Source organism: Colossoma macropomum, unplaced genomic scaffold (assembly GCF_904425465.1).
Source record: "Colossoma macropomum unplaced genomic scaffold, Colossoma_macropomum, whole genome shotgun sequence".
Lineage (NCBI taxonomy): Eukaryota > Metazoa > Chordata > Actinopteri > Characiformes > Serrasalmidae > Colossoma > Colossoma macropomum.
Window position 1 is genome coordinate 20,996,071 of NW_023494807.1, and position 13,463 is coordinate 21,009,533.

At 37.3% G+C, this 13,463-nt stretch overlaps 1 protein-coding gene across 4 annotated transcripts; it reads right to left on the bottom strand.

Annotated features, from left to right (window-relative positions):
• Positions 1-79: 79 nt before the first annotated feature.
• Positions 80-12,959, bottom strand: mbd3a (methyl-CpG binding domain protein 3a). Of its 4 annotated transcripts, none has more exons than XM_036556920.1 (7): positions 12,819-12,959; positions 10,612-10,771; positions 9,020-9,157; positions 8,054-8,144; positions 7,190-7,382; positions 2,809-2,961; positions 80-1,198 (listed from the first exon to the last, which is right to left on the bottom strand). In XM_036556920.1, the coding sequence occupies exons 1-6, from the start codon at positions 12,830-12,832 to the stop codon at positions 2,814-2,816; spliced, it is 744 nt and encodes a 247-aa protein (XP_036412813.1). In that variant the 5' UTR covers positions 12,833-12,959; the 3' UTR covers positions 80-1,198; positions 2,809-2,813. The 4 variants fall into 4 exon arrangements, with proteins under 4 accessions (XP_036412813.1, XP_036412812.1, XP_036412811.1 ...); XM_036556919.1 differs by having other exon boundaries at positions 7,190-7,367; positions 12,723-12,959; XM_036556918.1 differs by having other exon boundaries at positions 12,723-12,959.
• Positions 12,960-13,463: the final 504 nt, after the last annotated feature.

Genomic DNA, 13,463 nt, shown 5'->3' on the forward strand with positions numbered 1-13,463 from the left:
TGCAGGGTGAAGCCCAGCTGCTTGTGCACTGTATGTTGCTATGATGGAATCCATGATTGTAGCCCTCTTGTTCAAAACCTTCAGTATGTTCAACAGACTCTATTAGACAGTGCTAATGTGTGACCTATGGACAAATCAATAAGCTGCAAACTAACAAAAGCAACAGTAATGTGGAAAACTACACCTCCCCTCGAGAGCCTCCACTGTAACGAGAGCGAGAGGCTATAATCGCAGCGGTGGAACCACTGACTGCATGTATACGATACAATGTATATAGTAATTGGAACATGTAGCCACTGTTGCTCTTACTGCACATCTGTGATGAAAATCAGATACTGCATTCAGCCTATAAAACTCATCATTTCAGTGGATGTAGTTTCAAATTTGAGTTATGTAGTTATATGTATGTATGTATGTATGTATGTATGTATGTATGTATGTATGTATGTATATATATGTCTCCCCTTCAGTGTTTCCCAAATATTTTTTTTCCCGCAAAAACACTTTTACGCAATTCGGAAACTGTCCAGTGGCTTCTATTAGAAGTGAGTTTTGAGTCATCAGGTTCTCCGTTATGCTATTTAAGTACAGTGAAATGCAGTGAAATTGTCCAACATAATCAAAAGTACAATACAGATGTAGCAGACAGGACTGTAAGTAGGACTTTAAGACTGTAACTCCCACAACGACTCTAACAATATTATTAGTTTGGGACTGTAGAGAACAGACAGCAGGGTTGCTTGTACTCCCCATCTAGAGTTGTCTGGAGAAGCACTCTCAACACTCAACTCCTGTAAAACTGCCCTTTAAAAACTGTGTGTATTGCCTGTAGCGAATGGTAAACTATGTATCTGTGAGAACATAAAGCACCATTCTCACATGTACAATTGGAGTATGGCAAGACACAAACACTTAAAATACACAGCAAATGAAAGTAAAAATACTATTAATTATAGCAAAGTTGAAAATTAGAAACTGTTCCTAGGAACTGCAAACGTAAAACATTAAGTTTCACGGTTAATTTAGAGGGGCACTGTAAAAACTGAAAAACTGAAAAAGTAGACATAGAAAAACAACAGAAAAAAATATTACTTTTACATCGAGGGACAGCATGAGCTATCAGGTCCTTTTTAACGGTGTGTGTCTGTATCCGCACAGCAGGGGAATTCTGTGGTCCACACTACTCCCTTCAGCATCACTGAACACAGAGGAATAGGTTATACATCGGACACGGGAATGAATGACACTTGAACAATCAACACACTGAACTGACCAATCCATGGGCTCTGTCCACAAATGCATTCTAGTGTAGCAACTGTTGCAAAGCTGATTTTTAATTGGCATGCATGTGGAAGCATGCCACTGTGGTCTCTTGGACTCCCGGTCACCTGTCATAATTGAAATTACGTCAGCATGTCACAAATGCACAATGGGTGTGTTTACACACAATTAATAATCCGATCATAATCAAATTTCTGCAGTTATCTGATTATTTCAAACGGTGATACTTCGATTTCTTAGATTGGAGTAAGGTCCAGAAATCCGATTAAGAAATCCAATAAAGAAAGCTGGATTTTAGCTCAGGACTTTTGACTGCATGTATACTATTACTCTGATTTCTTTAATCAGAGCACCCTGATCTTTAAGCACCCTGCGAGACAGCAACATAATATTTTTGGAGTGACGCTGAAACCAACTACATGCTTGATGAAATGAAGCCTTTAAATATTCTTTATCTTCTAGATGATGTATATTTACATTTTCAGGTAAAGTGACCCAATGTTTTTAAAACACAGCATGAAGTTTGGGTTTTACATTATGTTTATGTCACGTCTTCTTCGGGTTTACTGGCCATTAGCTGCGAAGCATAAATATAGTTACTGCCTGACTCATGTAGACCTTCTCCCTTAAAAATATTAAAATATTAAAAATATTAAATAAAAAAAGTCAAAAGAAAAGTCAGCATGCAGACACCATCTGTAATCTTAGTTTTTGAAATGACATAAAAGTTTACAAATGGCAAAAGGCAAAATTTAATTAAAAAAAAACAAAAAAACACTGCCTTGGAAGACCAACCATTCTGAAGACACCGGATTTTGCAGGCGCATAATGTACAACATATTGTAATAGTTTTGCAAATGTTTTCATTTATTGTCTGCTCAATTAAGTCCTATTGAAAGAACTAACTACATAAAAAAACAGCGATTTTTCTACATTAACTTTGAAGTGTTTTTCTTTACAATTCATTCAAAAGGGGTTTTCGGATTCGAGTCCTGATCTTAGCTTTTGGTTTCAGCCATAAATTTTCATTTCACTGCATCACTGATTAAAATACATGCAAAACCTAAGCTTTTAGATTGAAACTAAATTAACAATTAATTAACTGACAGTGGCTTCCACAAAATACTGTAAATGAGGGCTGTATCACAAACAGTTTTACATTTCTATAGGCTTTTTCCATGCATTTTTTTCGAAAATGTATTGACATTGTTACACCATTGCCTCACAACAGCTGCTACAAAACAATGCCTTTGTGGATGAAGCGTGGATAGATAGACAGTTTGACTTTAATAAACAGGATAAAGAGTTTAACTGTTTTAATAAACAGTTTCTCATAGCTGACTAAAATCTGATTATGAATGCTGTATTAATTTGCTGATATACATAATATTTGAAAGGACAACACAAGCAGCAGGTTTCTTGCAGTAATAACAATTGGGTAAAATGAGAGTTTGTAAGTACAAGAAATAAACACTTTGGAAATAAGTTATCCCTCTGAATATCTATAGAAGCACTTTTTTCTCTTACCATGGCTATACAGTCTCTGTCTCTTCTTTGCAGCTGGCCTCCTCTTTCAGAGACGCTGCATCAAGGGTGGCCTCTTCTACGTGAGCTAACATGTCTGCCATTAGAGCCTCCTCCAGCCGCTTCCTCACACTGTACACAAGGTCTTCCTGCTTCCTGTAGCACAAACAGAGGGTGCATTAGAAATGGCATACTGCTATACTACATACTGCACTAGCACAGGGTCCATACCGTGTACTGCATGCTACTTGTCATAGTAGTATATATTCAAGCATTTTTATTGACTTTGTGAATGTAAACAACATGCAACACATAGGATTGCACAATAAACAAGACCACACCTACGCAAAACACACATACAAAAGAAAAAAAGAGGAAGGAAAAAAAATAAATAAATAAAAAAATAAAATAAAACAGCGATTGTCCATGAATTAAAGACTAGATACATTGTTCTATTTACCAGTATCTCTAGCAGAAAACTCAGAGTTAAAGTAGTTTAAAAATGGTTGCCAAACCTTATGGAACATTTGGGTGGATCCCCTGGTTGAGTATTTTAACTTCGAGCTTTACATATGCCATCACCTCTCCCACCCATTGCACGTGCGTAGGGGGGGTAGCTGATTTCTAATTAGATAAAATAAGGCAACGAGCCAGTAAGGATGCAAAGGCTATGGCATCGGAATGGGCATCTGGCATCGCCGCCCCATCAGAGGCTCGTCATAGTAGTATAAAATACAGTTAAAGCCATGTGCCATACTACAGGGCAGGGGTGTGACTAGACTGCTAACATCCAGGACTGAGCCAATCAGAATCATCTCAAGACCCATTCTATTTGCTCAGCCTTCCAATCACTGCTTAGCAAATGATGCTAGCAGCTTTTTAGGCCAGGTTTTAGCAAGCTTTATGATGCTTTAAGCTTGATGTCAACTAATCGCTGATCATGCGATCGTCACACTAACAACGTGTGAGCCTTAGAGAAGACAACAGGTGAGGACCCGGTTATTTTGGGGTCCATATCTCTAGTTTCCTGAAGGCTGGCATTGTGATCCAGGAATCGCTGGAAAGGGCACATCTGTCTGTAGAGTTTGACTGACAGTGCTTCAAGGATCCTGAACATAGCTATCTCCAGTTTCCCGAAGACTACAATAAAAAGTCATGTGTTGTTGGAGAAGGGGCTTAATGCCCTATAATCCTGTAAAGTTTGAAGCAGTTACTCTTATTTTTGCCAAGTTACGGCACTGATAATTTCTCTGGCTCTCTGGATCTCCGCTGCGGGTGAGTGTCTCCAGGGTCTCGTATCTCCGGTTCCCAAAAGGCTATCAATGCGATCCAGGGCTCGTTGAAAAAAGGGCATATCACACTCTACTGACCTGGAGTTTGGCTTTGTGCAATATGTAGTATGCTATTTCAAACAAAGCCAGAGTGTTGCAACACCCCATCCTACCACAGCATGACAAGATGGGCACAGTGGTTCATATACTCTACAAGAAGGAGTAAAACATTGACAATGACAAACTGAGCAGTGTGCAAGAGGCAAAATACCAAGCTCAATTCAATTTCATTAAAGTACTTGTACAGTAGAATGTGTTCAAGGATTTATTTTATAGGAAATCTTTGGTGCCAAGAGAATGATGCCACATCTAATGCAAATCGACCATGTGACTTTAATATAACCATCATATACTGTTGAGTGAATGTAAAATACTCCAGGTTTTGTACAATCTGGGGCCTTTAAATCATCAGTTGCACACAGTAAAATCTGACAATATAATGGGCATACACAAACTTCAAACAAGTTAAACAGTTTAAAACTGTCTCTCCTCTCATCTCTCTCATTACCACTTTTCATGGAGACTGTTAATGATAAAAACTAGACATCCGAGTGCTTTCTTTCAGAGTAAATTGGGCAGAAACGGGGAGGGGCTTATGTTATGCATGCTCAAAAGACTGGGCTTTTTATAAATGATAGATTTTAATTTCTAGGGGTTGTGATCTTTGAGGTTTATTTTGTTCAAGGGCAGCTGGGCAGACACTGAAAACAACTGTATTTGAGAACTTATTTATTTGAGCCAAACTCGCAAAAGGTTTCGCATGTTAAAGTTCAAATCATCTAAACTGGTAGACAGAGTTTTCTGTTCACCGCCTACTTAACCATTTAAGAGTTAGTTATCGGTAACACTTTACATTAAGGGTCGCTAATCAATCGTTAAATATATAATAATCAACTATTAGTTTCCCATTATTTAGTTATTAGTTAACTCTTCATTAAGCATTAGCTATTACTTAGTAATTGATTAAGCACTTATCAATTAGTAATTAAGTACACTGTTAGTTGATAAGTTAGTTTGTCGTTAGTTTGTGGCTTACTTACTCGTTATCTGTGTGCTAATTGCTGCTTATTACATTGTTAATTAACTAATAAGTATTTTTCTTCATATAAAGAAGTAACGTGATAACTTACTAGCACCTATGTGTTAATCCCGCTAATTATCTGTTAATTAACTTGCTCATTAAAGATGCTTATGGTCACATCTGACCATAAGATGAGCGTACACAAATTCATGGACGGTTTTGTTATTCATCACGTTCATCTTGGCATATCTGTACTCATATCTGGTAGGAGTGCATGTAAATTTGGGCATAAATGCTGGATATGTGGCTAATTAACCAAAACTATTATCAACATAATCTGTAATTGCAAAAATAAGAACAACAATAGAAAATTTCAATAATACTAATTTGTGTGCATGACAGTCCAGTACAAAAGTGGATGTACTTACTTTACATGCACATTGATATAAACAAGTGCTGCAACTATTTCATGTTCCATTTAAAGACACATTACACTGTGCTTTTGTTGTCATACACTGCAATAATACAGCGTTTATTTTAGGGAATTAATTACACTAAACAATCACTCTACTATGTTAACAACACAGAGTATTTTGTTTTATTTCACATTTTATTTTTACCAGTTGTTGTCATTTTAATACTATTAAGTTTGGTCAGCAGGGGAGGAGTGCACTCACTGCTGGACATCAAACTCCACCCATGAGCACGGCCATTAGCTTTCATGCCAAACACTGCCGTTTTATTGGCTGGCTACTGAAACATCTGCATGAATTAGTGTGTGATTCATGTAAATGATATGTAAATGAGGTGCTGGTAGGCTGGTTTCATGCACTGAAGCTGATTTATCATTTATGCTCAAATCTCCACTTGTTTCCACATCGTACAAAATTGTTATGAATCAGACGCAGAGCAGTTCATACCTTATAAAAGGCAAAAAAACGTGTTCTTTTTTTACGTAACTTTGATGATTAACGGCCATAGGTTATAGGTGCTAGTAAGTTATCACGTTACTTCTTTATATGAAGAAAAATACTTATTAGTTAATTAACAATGTAATAAGCAGCAATTAGCACACAGATAACGAGTAAGTAAGCCACAAACTAACGACAAACTAACTTATCAACTAACAGTGTACTTAATTACTAATTGATAAGTGCTTAATCAATTACTAAGTAATAGCTAATGCTTAATGAAGAGTTAACTAATAACTAAATAATGGGAAATCCATACTTGCGCATCATATAACTATTTAGCACACAAAATATGAAATAATCAAACTGAATCTTGACCTCAGAATTTGAAATTATATTAAACATGCAAATGTGTATCATTACAACCCTAGTGGACCTAGGCCGTGTGCATGATGCAAAATTATTTACATACTAACACTAACATATGAACACAAGGCTCATACTTGGGCACTACTTATTTTTGCTGTATTGAAAAATATACCATATCAAATCAGATGTTGTGTTTTGTGTGTTGTTACACCCCCTAAGCCTAGGCAGAGTGCACGTATGTCTGAGTGGAATATCTGACAACCTGAAAAATGCTCAATTTTTTTAAAAAACGAAATGCTTTAGAAGTGCTTTACACTAAAATGGTACGTAATTAAGTTTGAATACTGTTTCAAAATGTTAATTGAAATTTTCCGAATGAGGCCTTAATTGGCTCATATGTCTTTTAGTTGGGTAGTAAGTGTAAACAGACAAATGCTTGAGGATCAGAAATGCAGTCAGGGTACATTAAGCTTGTGCATGAAAGAGTATTCTGTGACCAATCAAAGGACAACCAATGGCTCATGAGCTTGATGAATGCTTCTCTTTCATTGATTTGATAAATCAGACATAGCGTGGTCCACATGCTATTCAGGATACTTCAATCAGACACACTTACACATACACTTGTTTCCTTATAACTGATAAATAAGATAATAAATAACTTTGAATGAATAATGGGTAGTGAGTGGAGACAGATGGAACTCTTGGAGGATTCACACTGGGAGACGTAGTGTTATTTTGTGCTAATGTACCTGATGTCCTCATCAGTGACTGTAAAAGCCTTGCAGAGAGGCTGTGTGGTGTTGAGCCAAACTCCAGGGTTCTTCTCCACTGCAGCAGATAGCTGGCCTGTGATGGGGGCAGAGGTGGTGTGCAGGGCACTGGCAATGGCAGACAGCAGAGTTTTATCCGTGTAGCCTGGGCCAACCCCTGCAGTGGAGGACACTTTCAAACATTACACAATTTAAAAACAGAAATGAGACAATTCAGGTCACTATAAAGCACCTAATTTGATTTCTTTCTTAAATAGTTATTTATCAGTGTTACAACCAGAAAATTGCAAAGTAATGCGAAAGCAGCATATCGCTGTTGTCGGAACAAAACCTTGTATCTCCAATCTCTAATGGAAGGCAATGGAACCACACTTTTTCCAAGTAATTCTGGGCTGTTTCTTTTGGCCCATTCGTCATGAAATTTACACACAATGTAAAGGGCAACAGACATTTTCAAATCGTCAAAAACTGAAAAACAAGGTTATGTTCCAACAGCAGCAATATGGACAAGTTTGGACATCTACTAGAGGAACAATGCAGCTTAAATGATCCATATCATGGTGTACAGAATTTTCCTTTTTACTTTTTGGATGTTAGAAATAGATTGAAAGACAATATGTTTTAGGCTGGAAAATGGCCACATAAAAATGAATGACGACAGGTTTTGGGTACATAAAACCCCACAGCCGAGAGAAGAAAAATGTCTTACTACCCACAAGCAATATAAATGAACATTCTAAGCTGTAGCATGTATGTGTGCTTGAAGAAATCTTGGTTTTATCCCTGATCAGATGTTGGATGTATGCATTCAGATTTCCTTCACTTTTCCACACAGCTACTCACCTTGTAGGCCTTTGGGAAGATCCATCGTCTTCATTAACTCTTCAGCTATATCATACGCATTCAGTCCACTAAGCTTCTTCTCCCAGAACAGCTGAGGAGAAACATTCAACAGATTAGATGCCACTGCTCAGGTTTGAAGATTGTCCATACCTTATAAACACAGATTAACTCAAACAATAATCAGGCATAGTAGCAACCAGTACAACTGGCCCCATTAAAACCTGGCACCTGGAGTAATCCAATCATAAAAGTACAGGTGTGAATGGGATACAATGCCTCTCAAAATCGCACTCTGATCTGACCACTCAAACCACATCTAGAGATGATCAGAACATGTGTAGTTTGAACACTAATGCACCCCAGTGCATCCCTTAAAACAACAAAGGACCATCATAATCAAATGCATCATCACTGCAGCGATAAAAACAGCAGCACAGCTTTTTTATTAATCTTCTCTCCTGTTTGTTTAAGTTGCATCAGCAGTCCATGCAATCTAAACATTACAGTCCATACATTTACATGAATAAATACTCATAGAATATTTCTGTCTGATAATAAACCTAAGAGTAAGTAAATGTAGGCAGTACCCTTCCTCCAGTCTTATCTTATCGTAAGTCATCACCGGAGATGCATTTGAGACACCTGAAAATGCCAGCATTAAGCAACTATACGTCTTGCTGCCCACTCACGATCACATCATTTGACACAGATATTAATACCAGGTATGCACAGGGCCTAATATGAGCAGTTACTAATCAGCAGTGCATTTCTTATTCAAACATGCATTCAGACTCATAGAATATATGATTTATGTGATGCTGACAAAGTCAGTTTTGTGCACCAGCCCCACTACAGAATGGCTAAAGGTACCATCAGTGAAACTATAACCAAAGCTTTCAGACTCAGTTTAGTTCCCAGTGAAACAGTAAATTCCACCCCGGTTGAACCTAAAGGCTGTTTGGTTACCTGTCTCGGCTGATCCACGGCCTTCTGAGGGTCTGACTTCACTTTGTTGTTGGGATGGTTTGTGACCTTGGTAACAGGCTGTTTGAAGATAGAGGCTGTCTGTCGCACTGGTAGAGAGGTGTTCAGATCAGGCTTACCCTTAAAAACAAATAAAAAAAAATAAAATAGATAATGTACACAGAAAGTGCTGTGCAACATTATAAAAACTATGAGTGGGTAGTAAGCATTTATAAAATAAATGCAAAAAAAAACAACAAAAAAAAACAAAACAAAAAAAGCAAACAAACAATATTCTCAAAGAAAGTTCAGTATGTAGTATCCAATACCAGGTTTATCTAACCAAATATGCATTCTTCTAACTGTATTCTACTTACAAATAAACACACATGCAAACATAGAAATGAAATTCCTGTTTCATTTTTTTTTTGTACATTGTCTCATATGTTTCTACTGGCAAAAACACTGCTGAGATCAATAGTTTACTGGGTTACAATTTTCTTAGATGATCTATACTTCTTTTATAGTACACGACTTCAGTACTTAATGTAACTCTATGCAACACCAACAACAACTGCATTTCCAGCATTATTTTAAGAGAGAATTTTAATCTATTAATGCTAAGCTTATGAACCAGCAGTGTAGCACACTACCTTCAGTGATCAAATCTTAAGCGTGAAAAAATGAGATATTTTGCTCTTAGGGAAAAAAACAAAAGCTTAATTTACAGAAAAAAATACTGATCAGAAAAATCACAAGTAGATATTTTGCCTGATCAGTCCTAATCAAGGGTGTCGAAATCTGTGTGTGTTGTATGTTTCAAATCCTAAATTCCAATCCCAATCCTGGGAATTTCATGTTGATGTCCAGTCGTTTCCACATACAGGTTTGCAATTCAACAAAGCACATATGATTAGCCATTTGAAAACTGGGATTAACTGATTAAATAAGTGTAACCACAGCCTTCTGCTTGTTTGGTATTTAAACCTGCAACTGATAATGATAATACTTCATTGTTATTGTGATACATTTTATCATCACGATACACAATATGCTTTTCTAGGTACACTGTTCTATTTTTAATGAAATTTAAATACAATGATTTCTGTTAAATTGGATTCAATGGAGTGCACTATGTGAAATGTATAAATACCACTGTGTCAAGAGTTTTATATGGCTGTTTTTAAATGTGGCTCTACTAGTGCATGTCTGGGAGTCAAAATCATGATATACAGTGTGTACTGTGAAAATATCTTTAAGTATTGTAAAACGATATTTTTGCCATATTACCCACTCCTACCTGCAGCCACACCGGTCCTTTTTTTGTGTCCCTACTCCAACACACCTGATCCAACAGTCAGAGAGCTTGTTAACTAATTAAACAGTTGAATCAGGCCTGCTAGATGACAGAAAACGCAAAAAATGTGCATAGCGTAGGGTCACCAGGACTGTGAAACCCCTATGATAAGCATGGTCACATTTCTATATTTCACAGGAAAATCCACTTAAACCGATTCTCCTATAGATGGATGTCCAGAGTAAATGGCATCTAGAAATTATGCAACTTCACACTTTTTCACAAGTCTGCAACCTACCCTGGTCTGACCGCTGTGGTCATAGCGCAGACGATGCCTGTTCTTGTTCAGTTTGCTCATTATCATTTTTCCTGTACGAAAATCAAAGGAGCTCAGGTCCATAGAGTTGCCCAGGTAACGGGCCAGTTGTGGCTTACTCCGAAATTTCTTTCCTGTAGGACTGTGGATACAAAATAAGGATGAAAGTTAAAAATTAGCCCTGTTACAAATGCCAGAATAATCAAATACAATAACCAGATCAGCAGAAATCCTCCCAAGTTTTACATGAGATACCAATATAACGTATCGATATTAGGTTTTGTTTTTTCTGTGTTAGATTAAACCAGAGAATCCACATTTCCTAAGGACAACAAGGAAATGAATTGCAATTAAACTATTAAATCTGACCTGAATGAGCAACCATGAAATGCAAACTGCAGTCTCTAAACAATCTGAAAGATGTGGATGATGTTCAGAATTATTTTATCCATCAGTTAGAATCAAAGTGGTGTTGGTAACTTTTTTAGAGCAACACAGCCGAGTGTCTAGACAATGGTGATAGAAGTACAATGATTTCAACAAGCATCAAAAGATCTGAAAGATTTGTTCACAACAGTATAACAAAACTTTAAACTACAGCCTACACACTCCTCTGGTCATTCACTATCTTTTGTGGAAACCACCCTCAATGATTGATTATTTATTTTGCTATTGTTTATGGTTCAGTTCTACTGTTTTATAAAAGCAGTTTTTGCAAGAACTCTTTTATTGAGCCCAACAAATCTGTGTAGTACATAATTAAAAACGTGCAGATCTAAATCTGTAACTATTTGGACAAACATTGAAAATTTAATCTTCGCCTCAGAATCAAAAATCGTACTGAACATGAAAATGTGTATTGTTACAACCCACGGCGTGATAAAATGACACAGTAAAACATAATTATTATTTTGGTTTAGTGATTAGATAAAATTACTAATACAACACTAGCAATGCTTATTATCTCTTCTATAACCCTTAGTTACTGAGGTAAATTTAGTTAAGATCAGCTCATTTGTGGTTTATCAGTTCAGCCCACAGCCATGAATGCTAACAGAACAGCAAACATTTAACAGTTATTAAGAGTCCTCAGAAAATAGTGATTCTAGTCTTATGCAAGTCATTTATTTGTTATTGTACAAAAGAGTTCATTTAATTTAACTGACTTGTTTTAATTGATGCCAATACTTAACACCACAAGAGTAGAATTTGACTGTTAAGTCAATCTAACTATTTTAAGAGTAAGCAAAACTTCAAAAAGTAGAGTATTACCAGCTCAGTGGAAACCACATACTATGATTGGGCTGTTGGAGTTAACCTTACTTGCTGCAGAAGTGCGAATCACTGAAACTTACCAAGCAACTGTAACGTTATATATGACGTTATTTAAGCTTGAACCTGTTAAGTAACTTTACTTCTTTTTTCGCGGCAATAAATTTGCATAATATTTTTAAAGCCAACTAACTTGTTTACAGTGCAGGACGAGCAGTTATTTTAGAGTTGAGTTCATGCAAAATGAAATCCCCTCTTCAGCTACTAAACGCCGTGTAAGTGCACTCTCAAAAAGCACTTCGCCTCAACTTGACTTGTTGCCTCGTGCAAGCCAATATCTGTCTACTCAATTGGCACATCTGATCGCAAATGAATACAGCGGGCTAACTAGCCAAGTTAATCCAATAAAGTTTAAAAACAACTTTCTACCTGGGTAAGTGTGCATTAAACTATCAAAGCTGTTAAAGTAGCCAGAGAGCTGCCGAAACTGGACCCCAAACAAAGCTAGCTGGCTACAATAACAAGTTAACAGTTACCTAGCTAGCAACGCTGCTAACAACACTGGGTAGCTTGGCAGCTAACCTAGCTAACCTAAGTTAGCTAAACAACCAGTCTGTAGCGATGTTCCTTCACCAGAGTTAGACTTGAGATGCGAGCCTGAAGTAGCGCGTTTTCGCTATTTAGAGGTGGTCTAAACGTAAACTAAATAGTAGCTAAGTAACTGTTACAATAGATTTATCGTAGTGCTGGGTAAGCCACATTAGCAACGTTATCCAGCTAGCTTAGCTAGCGTTATCCCCTGGCTAAACCAGCAGCAGTACCTAAAATAATAGACATCGCTTTTCCCCGCGGACAAGCCCGACTTTCTGGTCACTTCTTCCCTTTTCCAACCATTTGGGAGAGCCGAGCACTCCCACCTTTTCCTCTCCATGATTCTGTCCGCAGTAGGGCTCGCAGAACTACGCCGAAAATGAATAAATGTGAATATGATGCAGCCTCTATCCCACTTCTTTATCGCACGCCGCTCTTCTCACCTCATGACCTCCCCATCCACTCTTTATACTAGGAGTCGATTCTTAAGAACCGTTGAATTATGACTCGGTTCAGTTTAACCGACTCGTGTTTCAGTTCACTTCACTGAAACAGAATCACGCCATCAGTGAACCGCTTTTTTATAGGCTAGAAGTATTAACTTCTAACGCCTATATCTAAGATATAAACATTTGCTCATTATTAGGGCTCCACCCGCTTTCTTTACTACATGCCACTCTGTGAGACTCTATTGCACTTGACTCGCTTTATTCCGGGAGTCGATTCTTGATTCCCTGATTCGGCTTAGTACAATAGTAGAGAATCGGGGCCATGAGGACAGTGAACTGCTTCTTCAGGACGTCTTCAAGTTAGCACAAGAGAAACATTACTCGATACTTCTTCTCTGGTCATAAAAAGCCATACTAAACGCTTCCCTTTAATTTGACTGCTCAGTTTCCAAGAATCTGTTTTAGGATGAAGTGAAGCCCAAGCTTAAATGCAATTTCTTGTTATTAAATGTTTCCCAAACA